The sequence below is a fragment of the Pelobates fuscus genome, chromosome 11 (genome assembly GCF_036172605.1).
Source record: "Pelobates fuscus isolate aPelFus1 chromosome 11, aPelFus1.pri, whole genome shotgun sequence".
NCBI lineage: Eukaryota > Metazoa > Chordata > Amphibia > Anura > Pelobatidae > Pelobates > Pelobates fuscus.
The window spans coordinates 43966725-43988190 of record NC_086327.1 but is presented as its reverse complement, the minus strand read 5'-3'; the positions used below and the strand labels follow the sequence as shown (position 1 = coordinate 43988190).

At 41.9% G+C, this 21466-nt stretch overlaps 1 protein-coding gene across 1 annotated transcript in view; it reads left to right on the top strand.

Annotated features, from left to right (window-relative positions):
* TMEM150B (transmembrane protein 150B) overlaps positions 1-20360 on the top strand; it is a 65064-nt gene extending 44704 nt beyond the window's left edge. Inside the window, exons 2-7 of the mRNA XM_063435560.1 lie at positions 6275-6349; positions 8085-8144; positions 9255-9322; positions 16066-16193; positions 17291-17468; positions 20164-20360. Coding sequence (XP_063291630.1) covers positions 6285-6349; positions 8085-8144; positions 9255-9322; positions 16066-16193; positions 17291-17468; positions 20164-20360 — 696 coding nt within the window. The 5' untranslated portion in view covers positions 6275-6284. The remainder of the gene's footprint in view (positions 1-6274; positions 6350-8084; positions 8145-9254; positions 9323-16065; positions 16194-17290; positions 17469-20163) is intronic.
* Positions 20361-21466: the final 1106 nt, after the last annotated feature.

The window sequence follows — 21466 nt, the reverse complement described above, 5'->3', positions numbered from 1 at the left end:
AGGTACAGTGTGATGATGATGATGTTGTACCCGCTGCTGCTTCCTTTTCTGAGTTGTCAGATACAAGCGAAGCGGTTGATGATGACGATGCGTCCATGGATGTCACGTGGGTGCCCACTCGGCAAGAAGAAGAACAGGGCGAAAGTTCAGATGGGGAGACAGAGAGGAGGAGGAGATGAGTTGGAAGCAGGGGGGGGTCGTCGCAAGGAGCTAGTGGCACAGTCAGACAGCATGCATCGGCACCTGGGGTCAGCCCGACAGCACGCCAATCAACGCATGCTGTGTCCACCACCAGAATGCCGTCATTGCAGAGCTCAGCAGTGTGGCATTTTTTTTTGTGTGTCTGCCTCTGACAACAGCGATGCCATTTGCAACCTGTGCCAAAGGAAACTGAGTCGTGGGAGGTCCAACACCCACCTAGGTACAACTGCTTTGCGTAGGCACATGATCTCACATCACAAACGCCTATGGGATCAACACATGAGTACAAGCAGCACGCCTACTCTAAGCCGCCATCCTCCTCCTGGTCCAGCATCTTCAGCCACGTCAACCACTGCTGTCCTTCTTGCCCCCTCTCAACCATCCGCCACTCCGTCTCCCGCCTTGAGCAGTTCCCGCTCATCTGCCCACAGTCATGTGTCTGTCAAGAACATGTTTGAGCGTAAGAAGCCAATGTCACCAAGTCACCCCCTTGCCCAGCGTCTGACAGCTGGCTTGTCCGAACTATTAGCCCGCCAGCTTTTACCATACAATCTGGTTGAGTCTGAGGCGTTCAAAAAATGTGTAGCTATTGGGACACCGCAGTGGAAGGTACCCGGCCGGAATTTCTTTTCACAAAAGGCAATCCTCAACTTGTACTCGATTGTGCAAAAGGAAGTCATGGCATGTCTGGCACACAGTGTTGGGGCAAGGGTCCATCTGACCACTGATACCTGGTCTGCAAAGCATGGTCAGGGCAGGTATATCACCTACACTGCGCATTGGGTAAACCTGCTGACGGCTGACAAGCAAGGAATGCGTGGCATTGCAGAGGAGTTGGTGACACCGCCACGAATTGCAGGCAGTCCTGCTGCCACCTCCTCTACTCCTCCTACTCCATCCTCTTCCATAACCTCCTCGGCTGAGTCCTCTTGTGCCGCTGCTTCTTGCTCCACATCAACGGCACCCCCCCAGCTCCCCAGGTACTATTCCACATCCCGGATACGGCAGTGTCACGCCGTCTTGGGTTTGACTTGCTTGAAAGCAGAGAGTCACACCGGACAAGCACTCCTGTCCGCCCTGAACGCACAGGTGGAAAAGTGGCTGACTCCGCAGCAACTGGATATCGGCAAAGTGGTGTGTGACAACGGAAAAAATTTGATAGCGGCATTGAAGTTGGGCAAGTTGACACATGTGCCGTGCATGGCACATGTGTGTAATCTGATCGTACAACGCTTTGTGCATAAGTACACAGGCTTACAGGACGTCCTGAAGCAGGCCAGGAAGGTGTGTGGCCATTTCAGGCGTTCCTACACGGCCATGGCTCACTTTGCCGATATCCAGCGGCGAAACAACATGCCAGTGAGGCGCTTGATTTGCGACACCCCTACACGTTGGAATTCAACACTCCTAATGTTCGACCGCCTGCTCCAACAAGAAAAAGCTGTTAATGAATATTTGTATGACCGGGGTGCTAGGACAGCCTCTGGGGAGCTGGGAATTTTTTTGCCACGTTACTGGACGCTCATGCGCAATGCCTGTAGGCTCATGCGTCCTTTTGAGGAGGTGACAAACCTAGTCAGTCGCAACGAAGGCACCATCAGCGACATCATACCATTTGTTTTCTTCCTGGAGTGTGCCCTGCGAAGAGTGCTGGATCAGGCTGTAGATGATCGTGAAGAGGAAGAGTTGTGGTCACCATCACCACCAGAAACAGCCTTATCAGCATCGCTTGCTGGACCTGCGGCAACGCTGGAAGAGGATTGTGAGGAAGAGGAGTCAGAGGAGGATTGTAGCTTTGAGGAGGAGGAGCAAGACCAAACACAACAGGCATCCCAGGGTGCTCGTTGTCACCTATCTGGTACCCGTGGTGTTGTACGTGGCTGGGGGGAAGAACATACCTTCAATGACATCAGTGAGGAGGAGGAACAGGAAATGAGTAGCTCGGCATCCAACCTTGTGCAAATGGGGTCTTTCATGCTGTCCTGCCTGTTGAGGGACCCTTGTATAAAAAGACTGAAGGAGAACGACCTGTACTGGCTGTCCACGCTACTAGACCCCCGGTATAAGCAGAAAGTGGCGGAAATGTTACCGAATTACAAGTCGGAAAGGATGCAGCATTTGCAAAATAAATTAAAAAGTATGCTTTACACAGCGTATAAGGGTGATGTCACAGCACAACGGGAATCTAACAGGGGGAGAGGTGGAAGTCATCCTCCTCCTCCTCCTCCCACGACCACGCCGGCAAGGACAGGACGCTTTAAAGACGTGTTGTTGATGGAGGACATGCGGACCTTTTTAAGTCCTATGCATCGCCACAGCCCTTCGGGATCCACCCTCAGAGAGCGACTCGACCGACAGGTAGCAGACTACCTCGCCTTAACTGCAGATATCGACACTCTGAGGAGCGATGAACCCCTTGACTACTGGGTGTGCAGGCTTGACCTGTGGCCTGAGCTATCCCAATTTGCGATAGAACTTCTGGCCTGCCCCGCTTCAAGTGTCCTATCAGAAAGGACCTTCAGTGCAGCAGGAGGTATTGTCACTGAGAAGAGAAGTCGCCTAGGTCAAAAAAGTCTAGATTACCTCACCTTTATTAAGATGAATGAGGGATGGATCCCGAAGGGACTGACACTGGGCGATACATTCGATTAAAAAAGGCCTGATGAGATGAGCTGCCTTGGGCTAAAAATGGTCCACACGCTGCTGTATTTTAGCTCTGAATGACGTTTGACTTGCGTGACTTATCCGCCACCAACTAGGGTTCAAGCCGCCATGTTTTAGGGCACTTTCTGCCTGTGAAAGAATCATCAATTTTTCTGGCCGCTGCTACAGCAGCGGCTGCAACAATACCAAATTTTTCAGGCATGTGTACATGCCTAATTTTTAGGCCCACTGGTGCAGCACTGTGGCTTCAAAAACCAAACCAAAAAAAAATCCTCCAAGATGGCACCAATATACCAGTGGTCTAAGCATCTTACCACCTTGGCCTAAAAAGGGGAGGTGATTCAACAATTAAAAATCTCTGCCATTTACACGTCCACTGATAGGAGACGCGGAAGGTATTAAACTGATATGAACAATACTAAACTCACCACTCCTATCTGGTGGCACATTAGCTTGCCCGCGCAGTGCCCCAAATTTCAAGTAAGAGGACCGACCAAGCATCTTCTTCCATCTCCCTGTTACATAAATCAATGCCATATCCATAGAATTGTAGAGAATATCAAGGATAGTTTTACAGGGCCAAATCATGTCGCCTGTTGAAAGAGGTGACCTTGCTCGGGTCCCACGTGTGCGGTTCCTAAAATGGCTGCCATATACATGTCCTCTGATAGGAGACGCGGAAGGTATTAAACTGATATGAACAATACTAAACTCACCACTCCTATCTGGTGGCACATTAGCTTGCCCGCGCAGTGCCCCAAATTTCAAGTAAGAGGACCGACCAAGCATCTTCTTCCATCTCCCTGTTACATAAATCAATGCCATATCCATAGAAATTGTAGAGAATATCCAGGATAGTTTTACAGGGCCAAATCATGTCGCCTGTTGAAAGAGGTGACCTTGCTCGGGTCCCAGGTGTGCGGTTCCTAAAATGGCTGCCATATACACGTCCACTGATAGGAGACGCGGAAGGTATTAAACTGATATGAACATTTACTAAACTCACCACTCCGAGTGCTGTTATTTATTTAATTTTTTTGTGGTGAGGCTTTACAGGACAGAGTGCTTCTCCACGGGACATGTTAACTCACGGGCAGCTGGCTCATCAAGGAACCAGAGCAGCTTGAACGAGGTGACCTTGCTCGGGTCCCAGGTGTGCGGTTCCTAAAATGGCTGCCATATACACGTCCACTGATAGGAGACGCGGAAGGTATTAAACTGATATGAACAATACTCCACTCCTATCAGTAGGTCCGTCCCATTGTGATTTATGCCCCCCACACACCGCGCAGTCATGGGGGCCGGGGGGGAGGAAAGTAGGCCCCCCCATTGTGATTTATGGCCCCCACCCACCGCACAGGGGTGGGGGCCGAGGGGGGGAGGACAGTAGGTCCCCCCATTGTGATTTATGGCCCCCACCCACCGCGCAGGGGTTGGGGAGGACAGTAGCTCCCCCCAGTGTGTATCATGGGCTTTGAGGACAGGTGTCAATCCATACCTGCCAAGTGACCCTATGTAGGGGTAACAGTCCCTATTCTGCTCTGTGTCAGTGTGTATCATGGTCTCTGTGGACGGTGAACAGTCTCTATTCTGCTCTGTGTCAGTGTGTATCATGGTCTCTGTGGACAGGGAACAGTCTCTATTCTGCTCTGTGTCAGTGTGTATCATGGTCTCTGTGGACGGGGAACAGTCTCTATTCTGCTCTGTGTCAGTGTGTATCATGGACTCTGTGGACGGGGAACAGTCTCTATTCTGCTCTGTGTCAGTGTGTATCATGGACTCTGTGGACGGGGAACAGTCTCTATTCTGCTCTGTGCCAGTGTGTATCAGGGATCATTAGGATAGGTGTCAATCCATATCTGCCAAGTGACCCTATGTAGGGTTAACAGTCTCTATTCTGCTCTGTGTCAGTGTGTATCATGGTCTCTGTGGACGGTGAACAGTCTCTATTCTGCTCTGTGTCAGTGTGTATCATGGTCTCTGTGGACAGGGAACAGTCTCTATTCTGCTCTGTGTCAGTGTGTATCAGGGGTTTTGAGGACAGGTGTCAATCCATATCTGCCAAGTGACCCTATGTAGGGGGAACAGTCCCTATTCTGCTCTGTGTCAGTGTGTATCAGGGGTTTTGAGGACAGGTGTCAATCCATATCTGCCAAGTGACCCTATGTAGGGGGAACAGTCCCTATTCTGCTCTGTGTCAGTGTGTATCAGGGGTTTTGAGGACAGGTGTCAATCCATATCTGCCAAGTGACCCTATGTAGGAGGAACAGTCCCTATTCTTCTCTGTGTTAGTGTGTATCAGGGGTTTTGAGGGCAGGTGTCAATCCATATCTGCCAAGTGACCCTATGTAGGGGGAACAGTCTCTATTCTGCTCTGTGTCAGTGTGTATCAGGGATCATTAGGATAGGTGTCAATCCATATCTGCCAAGTGACCCTATGTAGGGGGAACAGTCCCTATTCTGCTCTGTGTCAGTGTGTATCAGGGATTTGACTATCTTTATTCAGATTGAAAAATTACAATTCCAGGAAAAATTTAACAAACATTTACAAGAACATGTTATGCACATCATAGAAACAACGTAAACCTCTTTAAAGCCACAAACTTAAGACAAAAAATACGTACACACAATGTGTAAGGGTTTGAAAGAATATTCTGAATCCTTACACGTTTACTTTATCGTTTGTTTGATTTTTGTGAACCATATATAAACTACAAGCAGCGTGAAAACTATAAAAACTCAAGTGGCCATGCTGATCAAATTAAATAGTATGCTTTACACAGCGTATAAGGGTGATGTCACAGCACAACGGGAATGTAACAGGGGAAGAGGTGAAAGTCATCCTCCCCCTCCCACGACCCCGCCATATCTGCCAAGTGACCCTATGTAGGGGTAACAGTCTCTATTCTGCTCTGTGTCAGTGTGTATCATGGTCTCTGAGGACGGGGAACAGTCTCTATTCTGCTCTGTGTCAGTGTGTATCAGGGGCTTTGAGGACAGGTGTCAATGTTAGGTGATTTCTGCCCTTTATGGATTAAAAGCAGACTCTGCATCAACTGTGTAATTTTCCATGGGAGTTTTGCCATGGATCCCCCTCCGGCATGCCACAGTCCAGGTGTTAGTCCCCTTGAAACAACTTTTCCATCACTTTTGTGGCCAGAAAGAGTCCCTGTTGGTTTTAAAATTCGCCTGCCCATTGAAGTCATTTGCGGAAGTTCGCATTCGCCGTTCGCGAACCGAAAATTTCGGGTTCGCGACAACACTATTGTTAATATATAAGGCTGCACCGAAGCACCATCCCTTCCTCCAACATACATGTGTTCATAGCGTTTACTGTACTTGTATTCTCAAGGATGTCTCTAACTATAGACATTATATTAACTGCAACTTTGTTTTTCACAATATTCAGATTTTCCACTATGTGGGCATGGGCTCTTCTTCCTGTTTTCCTGGCCATTTGGGCCACAGTTGGAACATGGATAGTGTAAGTATCTATGTATTTTCCCTCTGATTCAAACTACTAATGCTTATTTACAATGTATATACTTCTTAATCTCCTAAAGGGACACTACATGCACCAAAACAACTTCAGCTTAACGAACCATGTTTTAGTGTATAGTTCATGCCCCTGTAATCTCCCTGCTCCATACTCTCTGCCATTTAGAAGTCAAATCACTTTGTTTTTACAGCTCTAGCCACACCTTCCTGCATGTGATTTGCACAGCCTTCCTAAACACTTCCTGTAAAGAAAGATCTAATGTTTAAACTTCATATATTGCAGATTCTGCTTAATGTTGACCTTATTATCTCCTGCTATGTTAATATACTTCTAAACTCTGCAGGACCCTCCTGTGTTTGATTAAAGTTCAATTAACAGAGCATGAGGTAAAAACTTATAAAGCAAGTTAACATCAAATTGAACATGAAACCATTTTTTTTCATGCAGAATGTGTGTCACAGCCAGATGAGGTGTGACTAGGACTGCATGGACAGAAACAAAAGTGTTTTAACTGCTAAATGGCAGAGAATTGAGCAGTGACACTGCAGGGGCATAATCTATACACAAAAAACTGCTTCATTAAGCTAAAGCTGCTTTGATGCCTATAGGGTACCTTTGAATCTGCTACATCTAGTATCATTTTTATTTTATTTTTAGAAAATTAGAAAACATTGCTGTGTGGACCAGTCACATTTCTTTATAAACATTATATTAAAACCCTGACTTCTATAGGTAAAAGAACATTTATCCTTCTCCAGTTAATGTCAATATAATTATTGTTAAATCCGAATGACTATATACCATTCCAGCCATCTAAATACTCAACAATCACTAAATTCACAAATCTATAAAGTTAATTTGGCTCGCGAATATGGTGTTGGAGCCTAGCTTCCCTTTCATTATTACTAAATCAAGTTTATTTTTGAAGGGACATGATAATCATCACCAGAACAACTACATCTTAATGTAGTTGTTCTGGTGAGTATAGTATGTCCAGGCAGGCCTTTTATTCTTTTTTATAAATAGTGTTTACATTGCTGCCTAGGGACACCCCCAGTGGCAGTCACTCAGACAGTCACTAGAGGTGCTTCCTGGGTCAGTGCTGCACTTTCAGCGTCTCCACACTCTGCATTTCCCCATAGAGAGGCATGATTCAAGCTATCTTTATGAGGCTCCACACACATCCCACCTCCTTGCTGAAATCATTAGAATTGATGATCTCAGTAATCCAATGCTTTCCTATTCTCATTAGCTGATAATGTAAATTCTGATGATTTCAGTCTAGGAGGTGGAGCCAGCACCGACGCACCACTTAAATAGTGTTTTTAACATTATAGGGTCCGTTATACACATTTGTATTCCTGACCCTATAGCGTTCCTTTAAATGATACTCCACTGAGACAGACTGAAAACCTATATGTTGTTGTTTTTAATTTTTTGTATCTCAACTTTGTCCTATACCACATAAATTCTTACTTGACTTTTACAGTTACTATGTTTTATGACAAAACAGGTAATTGTAACTAATTGTACAATATATGGCAATGCTGGCCATCAAGAAGTATAATACTGTTCAACTGTGTAATTTGATATGATATTCCTCCTGAGAAACTCAGGTGTGAGATGGTTGGGGGTGATGTCTACTTATGTAGATTTTTTTTATATTTTAAGTCTATATCAGATATATTTTATTTTGCCTCGTCTTGCTGTTTTTCTCCAGATATGTAATGGCTGTGAACAATGGCTCAGTGAATATTGCAGATGGGTTTCCTTATATCAGGTGAGAAAGTTTAATTAACCAAATTAACATTATTAGCTTACCAATTACATGACTGTTAAATGGGTACTCTAAGCAACATAATCACAACAGTTCACTGTAGTTGTTATATTGCCTAGATTGCCCCTGACAGCTCTGGAAGGTTTGCTGGGTGACCAGTGATAGGCCAAGAGGGTCGAGAGTATTAGTTCATACTTTTACTCTTAATGGTTGGCCAGTTATAGGATGAAAGTGTCAGATGACGAGCTCCTCTAATCACCAGTGGCCAGTTAAATTGGTATAGGGGTAGCAGTATTATTTTAGCAGTGCTTCTTGAGAGTGGTGGCCAAACCCGTTTCCGACACCATCAGCCAATCAACGCAGTCCATGTCTTACTGTACACAGCTAGGGTGTATGTACATCATGGAGGCACATGGCATAACCAAAAGTGGAGATATACACCACACGTAGCACTAATTCATTAAACATAGTAGCACATATTATATGGAAACTTAATGTAGACAACTACTACGAGGTGGAACTGGTAACTAATCAATTCTTATTGTTACAGTTATTAGGATTTATATAGTGCAATCATTTCCGGCAATACTTAAGTATGAAAAATATATATATTAATAAGTATGAAAAAATTACAGAAAAAATGTTGAGACACACAAAGAGAAGTACAGCTCAGATGAGCTTTAATTGGTCCAATATGAGCAAAATATGTATACAGAGCAAACTTACATAGAAAATCATATGCTTTTCTAAATGGCATCAATAATTTATATTATTCAGACAGAAAAACAAAACCTCTGCTACATTTGTATTTTAATAGGCGGATGGACAATACTGATTTCGAAATGAGCTTCCTTTACCCCTAGCTGTCCAGGATTTGTGGATATATTTACTAATTCTGAGATGTCTTATTTTAATTAACTGAGACACTGATCGACACATCTGTTGTAAAGAAAGAACCTAATAAAATATTGTGTCCAATTTCACTGATCTCAAATAACTCATTCTATTAATCTTTTTACCTCCTCCCTGTATTTTTCAAAAGCTTGATTGTATGTCCGATTATGTTGTATTATTTGCGAGAAGAGAATAATTTAACAATATTCTTTTTGGCAGCACGTGTGGAGCTTACCCACCCCAAAGTTGCATATTTTCCCAGGTTCTTAATGTAGGAGCAATGTTAGGTAAGTGATATTTGTTTGCATAATCCAATATTTTAAGACTAGAGTTGAGCGAACCCAGACTGCAAAGTTCGGGTTCGTACCGAACATTACGGTTTTTTGACCCCGGACCCGAACACGCTAAATAGTACATTAAATTCAATAATTGATACTGCACTCAAAAAATAAGAGTATAAAGTTGCATTTAATGAATAATGAATCTGATATAAAGTTAATCAATAGTTGATTTCATGGATATACTATCAAATATATACAAAAAATATACATAAATTGTACAAGGATTATAAACAATGCTCTTGAGTGATTAAATCCCATAGAAGCCAGTGTGATTTCATGTGTAAAAAAGAAAGATCATGACAAGTGCTGACTCATAGATAAGCATTAAGCAAATGATTCTGTGGTATCATTAGGGAATTCCATATATACAATATTTGACAGAATATTGGTAGGGAATGTATACCATATTGTCACAATGTGTACACCTGAGAGAATGGAAAAATAGAAAAAATAGAAAAAATAGAAAAAATATATACCAAAACTGAAAAAAGAAAAAAAGGGAAAAAAGAAAAAATATTTATAGAAAAAATATATATGAAGAAAAAATGTATATACAGTCCAGTGTGCACACTATTGTAAATTGGGTGGATCTCACCAATTTATCCTGTAGAGGAAATTTCTGATTCCCAATGGAGCCTCCACGTGGTAATTGGTAATTGGCCACAAGTTTGTCCAAGTAATTCTTCTTTTTATGAAGGGAAGCTCCACGTCCATATCCTGGTCAAATATCCTGGAAAAGTGCTGGCTCTTGCAATGTCGGGCGGGCTGCGCGCTCGGAACTTTCCTGTTCCTTCAATGGCCCACTTGTAAGAAGGAGCCTAGGTCAACAAGCTTAACACCCTCCCTCCCTTAATGTTGTGGGTTGTTGTGGTCTTTGTTGTTTGTTTTTGGTTTGTTTCTGTTGTTGTTTCCTGGCCAGCGGAAGTGACGGGAGTACCGAGTCGGCTTGTGGGAGTTGCAGCCTGCTGGGGCTCATGGCGAAAACTTTTCGCCATCAGAACAAAAACTGTACGGAATGGAGCCCTGATTCCCCGTTACCCGTGGTCACCATGGTAGGCGCAAAAACTGGCATTGAAAATTTATATGGATGACATCCGAATGCAAAGTCGCCATCACGTGGATGTGCGATTGGCCCGAGGTTCAACAAAGTTTAACAACTATAATGTCAACATCTACTCTGCGGAACAGAGTTGTCTTTTTTTTATATGTCCCAATATTTTGGGGGTACCCCAATTAAAAAAAAAAAAAATAATAATAATAATAATATATATATATATATATATATATATATATATATATAAAACAGTGTTGGCTACCTCCGCCATGGTCACCGCCTCCTCAACCTATGGGTCACTTAGTATAAACTATGTACACAATAGCAGAGGCTTGTGAAGGCCTTTTCTCCATGCATCAGGAGTTGAGCATTTCTCCATACATCAGGACTGCAAGAAATGCACCGCAGGCCACAAATGTTTATTTGTTTCTATGTCCCAATATTTTGGGGGCTACCCCAATTAAAATAAAAAATAGATATATGTAAACAGTGTTGGCTACCTCCTCCTCCACCGCTGCTTTCACCTTCACCGCCTCCTCAACCTATGGGTCACTTAGTATAAACTATGTACACAATAGCAGAGGCTTGTGAAGGCCTTTTCTCCATGCAACAGGAGTTGAGCATTTCTCCATGCATCAGGACTGCAAGAAATGCACCGCAGGCCGCAAATGTTTCTTTTTTTGTATGTCCCAATATTTTGGGGGCTACCCCAAATAAAATAAAAAATAGATATATATAAACAGTGTTGGCTACCTCCTCCTTCTCCACCGCCGCTTCCACCTACACCGCCACGGTCACCGCCTCCTCAACCTATGGGTCACTTAGTATAAACTATGTATACAATAGCAGAGGCCTTTTATGAAAGAGAATACCCTGCACTCCAACCTTCTCTCAAATGGATAATTCTGGTTATCCTCTTGACAGCCATGCTTTAGATTTTGATTTATGTTCTTCCTAACCTAAAATCAAAGATTCTATCTAGTGCTATCTTATGGCTCAGCTGTATTTTTTAATCTTTAGGTATTTTATGTTATTTTAAGTGATTTCCCTATTCACATTTGTTTGCAGGGCATTTGTCCTACTCTAACCCCCATTTTACTTCCTTTTGCAGCTCTCTAGCCCTTTCCAAGAGTTTTTTAGAGGCATTTTTGTGGCCAAAAGTTTGGGTCCCCATTGACTTCTTTTTTTCAAAGTTCGGCCGAACTCGCCAGACCCGAACATCCAGGTGTCCGCTCAACTCTAATTAAGACAGTTATACTAAGCTGAGTGACAGATCTGTTATGTCCCATCTTCTCTATTTATGAACAGCATGCAACATGCATACTCTTCAGGATCTCCAGAAAAAAACTAAAAAATTACTTATGCCTGTTTTAATTTTTCACTTTCACTTTCTAAGCACTTTAGAGCAGTGCTCCCCAACCTTTTTATCGCCGCGGACCGGTAAACGTTTGATAATTTTTCCGTGGCCCGCTTGTTTTGATTTAATAAGACAAAAAAAAAACCAAACAGTCACATATATTAAAAAAACACGCAGACACATACATAGTCAGAAAATCACAAACACAGTCACATAAAGACATAGACTCAAAATTGTGTGTATGTGTGTGTGAGCGGTGCAGTGTGTATGTGAGGGTGGCAGTGTGTGTGAGAGTTGCAGTGTGTGTGTGTTTGGGGCGGTGTGTGTATGGGGGGCAGTGTTTGTGGGGCAGTGTGTGTAGTGTGTGTATGGGGGCAATGTGTGTAGTGTGTGTATGGGGCAGTGTTTGTGGGGCAGTGTGTGTATGGGGCAGTGTTTGTGGGGCAGTGTGTGCAGTGTGTCTATGGGGGCAGTGTTTGTGGGGCAGTGTGTGTAGTGTGTGTATGGGGCAGTGTTTGTGGGGCAGTGTGTGTAGTGTGTTTATGCAGTGTGTGTAGTGTGCGTATGGGGCAGTGTTTGTGGGGCAGTGTGTTTATGGGGCAATGTGTGTAGTGTGTGTATGGGGCAGTGTTTGTGGGGCAGTGTGTGTAGTGTGTGCATGGGGGCAGTGTTTATGGGGCAGTGTGTGTAGTGTGTTTATGGGGCAATGTGTGTAGTGTGTGCATGGGGCAGTGTTTGTGGGGCAGTGTGTGTAGTGTGTGCATGGGGGCAGTGTTTGTGGGGCAGTGTGTGTAGTGTGTGTATGGGGCAGTGTTTGTGGGGCAGTGTGTGTAGTGTGTTCATGGGGGCAGTGTTTGTGGGGCAGTGTGTGTAGTGTGTGCATGGGGGCAGTGTTTGTGGGGCAGTGTGTGTAGTCTGTGTATGGGGCAGTGTTTGTGGGGCAGTGTGTGTAGTGTGTTTATGGGGCAATGTGTGTAGTGTGTGTGTGGGGGCAGTGTGTGTAGTGTGTGTATGGGGCAGTGTTTGTGGGGCAGTGTGTGTATGGGGGGTAAGGAGGGTAGGGAGGCTTTTTTTAAATTTATTTAATTAAAATTAATATATTCATGTCCCCCCTCCCTTCTTACCTTTACTGTGAGGAGGGGGGACATTTCTTAGTCCCTGGTGGTCCGGTGGGGATTCCCTGGTGGTCCGGTGGTGGTGAGATGAACTCTAGCCCAGTTACAGGGCTAGAGTTCACTCTCGCGAGATTTGGAGCGTTGCCGTGGTTACCGCGGCAACGCTCCAAATCTCGCGAGAGGAGGACCCGGAGGAGCTGCAGGTAAGAGCTCCCGGGTCCTCTCTCACTCCCTCCCCTGCCGGCTGTCAGCAATGTGCCTGCAGACCGGGGAGGGAGATCTCTGATCTCCCCTCCGGTCCGCAGGCACATTGCAGGGCTGGCACTTGGGCAATGCCAGCCCTGCATTAGCCGGCAGGCTCGCACACCCCACACCCCTGGGCGGCCCGGTACCGTTTGATCCACGGACCGGTACCGGTCCGCGGCCCGGGGGTTGGGGAACACTGCTTTAGAGTGACGATTTAGTTTACTGATAGTGTGATCACGTGTAGCATAGCACAGGACGGTAATAGGCTATTGCACCACTTGCAACAACCTAGATACTCAGTTCTCAAGATTCTATTTTTGCCTATCTAGGCCTCGTGGGCTTTGTTGTTTACCTACATTGGGAATAGGCATTATTGACCACTTAATTAGGACTTGTGACTTTTTTAACTGACCTTTTTTGAGAATGCAGTACATATCCCGAATGATTGAGCGAATTGAGAGTAGCCACAATGTACATCGATATAAACAGTACCATTATGCTATAGTTAGGTACGGGTGTTTTTGGGAGACTTCAGCATCTTTATTATTTCCTTCTACATTGTGTTGTAACCAGTAGTAATATCATATATCCCTATTTTGTTACTTACCGTTCTGTCACACATTCTTTTCTACTTAACACTGTTTCAATGTACAATGGGCAATGATTAATACAGCCTGGAGTGTACATAGTAACTATTAGATTAATTCTATAGAATGTAAGCTCATTTGAGCAGGGTCCTCTTCGACCTATCGTTCCTGTAAGTTTTCTTGTAATTGTCCTATTTATAGTTAAATCCCCCCTCTTATAATATTGTAAAACGCTACGGAATATATTGGCGCTATATAAATGGCAATAATAATAATAATAATAATAATTACTTTTGCTACTGTAATCACTCTTCCTATAGCTCATTTCAGTCCATTAGGAGTATACTAATTTTAACTGTATTAGTTTCTTTACCAGATAGGGGATCTCCCTTCTGGAATTATTTTTCCTCGTTCTAATAAAATGATGTACAGCAAAGATATATTCCCCAGCATTTCCTCCTGACCGTTACCTGCAGGGTCAGCACCCCTTCCCTCTTTGTAGCCATGAGGAGCATAATACTAGTGATCTTTCTTTTTTATATACGACATGTTTCTCACCCAAGTTGTGTCAGCATATTACAGGGAGTGCAGAATTATTAGGCAAGTTGTATTTTTGAGGATTAATTTTATTATTGAACAACAACCATGTTCTCAATGAACCCAAAAAACTCATTAATATCAAAGCTGAATATTTTTGGAAGTAGTTTTTAGTTTATTTTTAGTTAGTTAGGGGGATATCTGTGTGTGCAGGTGACTATTACTGTGCATAATTATTAGGCAACTTAACAAAAAACAAATATATACCCATTTCAATTATTTATTTTCACCAGTGAAACCAATATAACATCTCAACATTCACAAATATACATTTCTGACATTCAAAAACATAACAAAAACAAATCAGTGACCAATATAGCCACCTTTCTTTGCAAGGACACTCAAAAGCCTGCCATCCATGGATTCTGTCAGTGTTTTGATCTGTTCACCATCAACATTGCGTGCAGCAGCAACCACAGCCTCCCAGACACTGTTCAGAGAGGTGTACTGTTTTCCCTCCTTGTAAATCTCACATTTGATGATGGACCACAGGTTCTCAATGGGGTTTAGATCAGGTGAACAAGGAGGCCATGTCATTAGATTTTCTTCTTTTATACCCTTTCTTGCCAGCCACGCTGTGGAGTACTTGGACGCGTGTGATGGAGCATTGTCCTGCATGAAAATCATGTTTTTCTTGAAGGTTGCAGACTTCTTCCTGTACCACTGCTTGAAGAAGGTGTCTTCCAGAAACTGGCAGTAGGACTGGGAGTTGAGCTTGACTCCATCCTCAACCCGAAAAGGCCCCACAAGCTCATCTTTGATGATACCAGCCCAAACCAGTCCTCCACCTCCACCTTGCTGGCGTCTGAGTCGGACTGGAGCTCTCTGCCCTTTACCAATCCATCCATCTGGCCCATCAAGACTCACTCTCATTTCATCAGTCCATAAAACCTTAGAAAAATCAGTCTTGAGATATTTCTTGGCCCAGTCTTGACGTTTCAGCTTGTGTGTCTTGTTCAGTGGTGGTCGTCTTTCAGCCTTTCTTACCTTGGCCATGTCTCTGAGTATTGCACACCTTGTGCTTTTGGGCACTCCAGTGATGTTGCAGCTCTGAAATATGGCCAAACTGGTGGCAAGTGGCATCTTGGCAGCTGCACGCTTGACTTTTCTCAGTTCATGGGCAGTTATTTTGCGCCTTGGTTTCTCCACACGCTTCTTGCGACCCTGTTGACTATTTTGAATGAAACGCTTGATTGTTCGATGATCACGCTTCAGAAGCTTTGCAATTTTAAGAGTGCTGCATCCCTCTGCAAGATATCTCACTATTTTTGACTTTTCTGAGCCTGTGAAGTCCTTCTTTTGACCCATTTTGCCAAAGGAAAGGAAGTTGCCTAATAATTATGCACACCTGATATAGGGTGTTGATGTCATTAGACCACACCCATTCTCATTACAGAGATGCACATCACCTAATATGCTTAATTGGTAGTAGGCTTTCGAGCCTATACAGCTTGGAGTAAGACAACATGCATAAAGAGGATGATGTGGTCAAAATACTCATTTGCCTAATAATTCTGCACTCCCTGTATAGTCTGTTGCTTAATTGCATTTAATTGATATTTCTTTACTGTGATCATTTTTGATATGTTTAATATTGTGTGATAATGACATGGACAGACGTTACGTTTCTCTTTTTTACTTTCATATTGCCAAGGAGGTGCCCTAGGCTTCAGCAAATAATCTCAGTAGCTATGGTAAAATTCAACTATTTTTGCTCATTTTTATCTTATTAGCTGCATGGATCTGTGTGATCAGATTCCAGCAGATCAGAGACTATGGATTCCACTCCCACTTGAACTCTGCAAGCTTGGCCATGGGACTTCTTACCGCTTTAGGAACTTCTATTGTTGCAAATTTTCAGGTGAGACTTAAAAAAAAAAAAAAAAAAATCAGTATTATGGGTACATTTTATGATTTGTCCTTCAAAAAATAATTCTGCAGTGACAGTTAAAAAGTATAACATTAAATTAACTATGTAAGTAAGACTGTGGCTTAGTTTCATAAAAATTATATATAACAAGTGTGCAATATGAATGATACAGTTTATATGCTAATGTTAGTTACAGCTTAGTGTGTATAAAATGCTTCTTCTGAGAATTTCTGAAATTATAAGAACACATGTACATTTCATATTCAGTTTTTGCGACAGCGAGTAATGACTATTAATTATTTAAACTTTGACTGTGTATTTGGAAGACATTTTCTAGTGCTTTTTGGGAATGCAGATTCCTAAAGAGACAGCAAAAAACAGCATAATCATTGAATCAGCTAAATGATGGGGGGAAAAAACAAAGCAAGAAAAAATACAAACAGCAAAATATTATCCCCCTATTCAAAGCCTTAAATTAAAAAAATAATAATAATCTGTGCTGTTCGGGAGACCACACGTTGCTCTTTCCCCTGCACCTAATGCACAGTGTGTAGATGATACAAAAATAGAAAAATAAATGAGGTTCCCAAGATTATCTAAGGTAGAGGTGCCCAAAGGTAGATCCCCAGATGTTGTAGAAAGCATCATGGAAATTGCAGTTTTAAAATATCTGGGGATCTGCCATTTAGGCACCCCTGAACTTGGGGAACAGTGAATGTGCCCCTCTGCCTAACATACAGGTGGGTGAATTAAGTATATATTGAGTAGGGGACCAGTGAGCTGGCTCTACTGGTCTTACTCTTCCTACATTTGATATATGGGATTATTGGTAATCCACATCAGTATGTATCCATTTGTATTTCCTCATATTATGCAGAAGACATTTTCCTAAAACAATATTTTATTGGCAGAGTGGAAGAATATAAGAATATAAATCAGTACAACCCAGTTCATCAATCCAGAGATTCCCACCATTTCCTCATCACGTCCTTTCTTAAATAAAAAAAACAAGTTAGAGTAATAAAAAGTAAAGACATTTTATCTATTTTAAAAAAAAATATGCAACCAATATCTGTTTTGTTCCACAGCAATCTATTCAGCTGCAAGTACATTTAGTTGGAGCGTTCTTGGCATTTTTTGTTGGCAATGTCTACTTCTGGATGCAGACAGTTTTGACCTACCACTTGAAGTCAATGCCTCTTCAACATATTGTTGGAACCATGAGATTTTGTCTATCTATTGCTTCCACTGCACTGATTGCCATGAGTATCCTTAACATTCTGAATTATCTAGAAGGTGATAGTATGTAGAGGCTATGTGGAACAATAGGGTGAATAAGTACAGAATTAAAAGGACACTGTAGGCACCCAGAACACTTGAGCTAATTGAAGTGGTCTCGGTGCTGTGTCCCTTTTGCACCTAATGCTGCAATGTAAATCATTGCAATTCCAGAAAACTGTGAAAATACAAAACTCTTTCACTATAAGATTCAGTGATAATACAATTTCACCAGTGTGACATAACACCAAGTGTTATAAATAAATGAAGAAACTTTCCTCTAAATTATGGATTTTAACCCGAAGATCTCCTCAAATCTTCCTTATAAACATGAAACCAAAGTATGGGTCAATCCAACTATAGGGAAATAAAAAATAACATAGTGCAACTCTGTTTGGGATATGTGATAGTGTTATGTGCCAAATGGATCACTCACACTTTAACTGTTAAAACAGGCGTATCAAGATTCCTTGTGGCTCTCTGGTATTTCTTTGGTTCCCAGTTTATTCAATCTCATATGTATAGAGAGAGAGAAAGAAGCATCCAAAATGAAAAATAGAAAGGCTTGTGCAAAGTACAAAAAGCATTTATTACTTACACATAGGTAAGGATCAGTCAGCATAAAATCAAGTAAAAACTGCCCCCAGTGTGTCCAACGCGTTTCTTCCCACTTCAGGGACTTCCTCAGGGACCTTGTAGCAGTGTGGCAGATAAATCATGCATAAAAAAACATTCCCTCTCCCTCCCTCTTCCAGAAAACTGTAATGTTTACATTGCAGAACTAAGTCTGCCCACAGTGGCTATCTACCAGACAGCCACTAAAGGTCTTCCTGTATCGAAAGGACCTTTGGTCCGGTATCTGACGCTGGACGTCTTCACACTCTGCATGAGTACCTCCAGCATCAGAGTTTTTTTCCCAAAGGAAAGCATTGATTCAATGCTTTTATACGGGGAGGTCTAATGAGAGTGCGGGATTTGCCGCGCATGTGCATTAACGCTTTTTCATGCAGGCTGTGTGTCACTTCCAGGGGAGGTGTGACTAGGGATGCATAAACAGAACATTTAATTCCTAAATGGCACAGAACTGAGCAGTGAGACTGCAGGGGATGTTCTATACACCAAAACTGCTCAATTAAGCTAAAGTTGTTTTGGTGACTCAGTATCCCTTTAATTTTAATTGCCAGTACCACTGACAATGGTATCTGGATATTGTTCTGAAGCACCACTTTTGTTCTGTTTTACAGATGTAAGCATAGGGTGACTCACTTATTGTTTCCATTAGTTCCTCTGAGCTAAGCCCTGCCATGCAGGACTAGTTCATTGTCTGAGAACGTCTACTGAGAACTTTCAGCCAATGAGCACCTGCACGCCTGTGTTTAGCTCAGTGTAAGAGAATCCAGGAGCAGAGGAGGAGGCTTTGGGTGGCTGGCAGACCCATGATAAGTTGTAACACCATGCTTAAATGAGTTGACTACTTGCTGTGGGAAGCCAGGGCACTCCTGGCACCATAACCACTACATACGTATATACAGGAAATATAGCTGACTTTGAGAACTTTCCCATTTCAGCATTTTGGTCTTAACTTTGAAATTCAATTTGAATTCACTTTTTATTCTCACTTTAGTGAATAACCCTCTGCTAGTTTATTCACTAAATTGCTGGGAATTCAAAGTGATTTTAACATTTTAAGCCAACATGCCTAAACTGCAAACATAACTAACTTTTTGAGAATCTCTACAGTTTGGTTATTTTGGCATATATTTTGACGTTCACTTCCTACTGCTAACAATTCACGCTTTGGTGAATAACCTCATCCGAGATCACACTAAACTTAACTAAAATATGTGGTCAGCGAAAATGTAGAAAACAACACAGACTTGCTCAATTTTTTGCATAAAATAAGCTTGAACTCACACTTCAGCTAGATCATTTTTTGGTACACTGCTTTAATGAAAATGGGCATTCATTCATAAAATACTGAGTAATATTTATCTTGATATGAATACTGACCATCAATAATAATTCATCTACAGTTGACTAACCCTTTGATATTTTACCGTCAACGTTTTAGTGCATCACTTCATAAAGGCTTACTACTAATGAGGGGAATGCATGAATTGTCAGGAGATCTCCAATATTTGGAAGGGATTAAAGGGACACACCAGAATCTTAAAGATCTTTAACCTGCTGGAGTACTTTAGCAGTTAACAGACATGAAATCCTTCTTGTCCCATTTCATAAAACTGTCTCCTTCAAAATAAATTTGCACTTTTATAAATTGATTTAGACATTCCCCCTACCCTCATAGTCAAGCTGGCAGCTAGGAGGGCTTCCTGATTTACAACCCTTTAACAATAATTCAAGTGGAATTAGTCTAATGCTTCCCTATGAAAACCATTCTGTAAGAATGCTTACAGAATCACTGACAGTCTCTTGGAGGTAAAGCAGAGCAGCAGTGAGAGAGGACTCGCCACTGGAAAAAAGGTAAGTAATAGAGGACTCGCCCCAGGAAAAATTAATTACAATTTTTTATGTAATGGGGAAATGCCTGATATCTACTGTAGTAAAGGAACCCTTTAAATGTTAAAACTGGGAATCTTTGAAATATGTTGCAATGATATATATATATTTTAAATTAACCTGTCCAAGCCTTGTTCCATGTTTCCTTAATTCAATATATTAGTAGTTGTGTTCTTTGCTATTGGCTTTAAATCAGAATCTGCAATATGTGAATGGATTGTTGCAATGATTTTATTTGGTCTTTTTGGATCATTTTCATTTGAATTTTATTACATGGATGGACATTTCTTCCACGTCATGAAAAGAAAAACTATTATACCTAATGAAGTGCAAGTTTCCACCATCACTCTAAATCCGTAGATGTTCTAGTACCCGATCTTGTAAGGGACAATGGATGATTATCAAAAGGAACATACCATGAAAAAAAATAAAAATAATAATACGTTAATAGATATGTTTCCCAAAGAACACATGCATGCAATTTGTTTTGCATGTTTTTTTAGGTATATGAATGACAGGTGATCTGAATAAGTGCTGGCCTTTGAATTTAGCTTCACAAAGCTAATCTATCAAGAAGAAACACTGTGTGTCAGGGTTCAAGTGATGATTTCTTTTGAAGAAATGTTGAAGTGCTTTATGTGTTTAAATGTTCACTTTTTAATTCCAATATATATATGTTTATTTTTCATGCAAACATGCATAGACAAGCTCATTGACAAACACACAAACTCATCTCACTGACACTCTCATTGACACGCATGGACAAGCTCAATGGCACACATGGACAAGCTCACTGACACACAAACACAGAAGATCAATAAAATACTTGACTCTTGCAAACGGCTCAAGATGGAGTACTTGTAGAAACAGGGAGGGGTTTTACCACCGCACTATTTTACAGCCATATATGGGAGAGCCTGAGGGAGAAAGTAAAGTAGGGGATACTGCTTTAGAAGTAGCTGCCGAAGGGGAGTATGATAGAATTGAGCTAAAACTCTTCTATCTTGTGTTATTATTGTTTAATCCACGCCAAAATATTTGAGAAAGAACAGGAAGAAGAGCTCTCATTCAACTGTTGACACAGTGGACTGAAGACAATATTTAGTTATATATTTTTTCTTATTATAGAATAATGCTTTTAAATGAACTTTAATTACCTGGAGTCCATGTTTGTGTTGTTTATGTTTTGCTGTTATATGGAGATATAGCACATGAATAATTTAAGGTCCTCATATTTTATGTTATTTAATTGTATAAGTGTTTCTCTGTCATCAAATAGCTGAAATTAAACCTGATGCAATGATTTTTTTCAAGCATGACCATTGTCTACCAACCTTGTCTATCTTGTTTAGATCAGATAGATTGGAGCTATTGTGGATTCAGACTCCTGTTTTCAAGGTATATTTAATAAATAATAGTTCAATTTCTACTCTATGATGATTATTCAGATTTACACCCAGAAAATT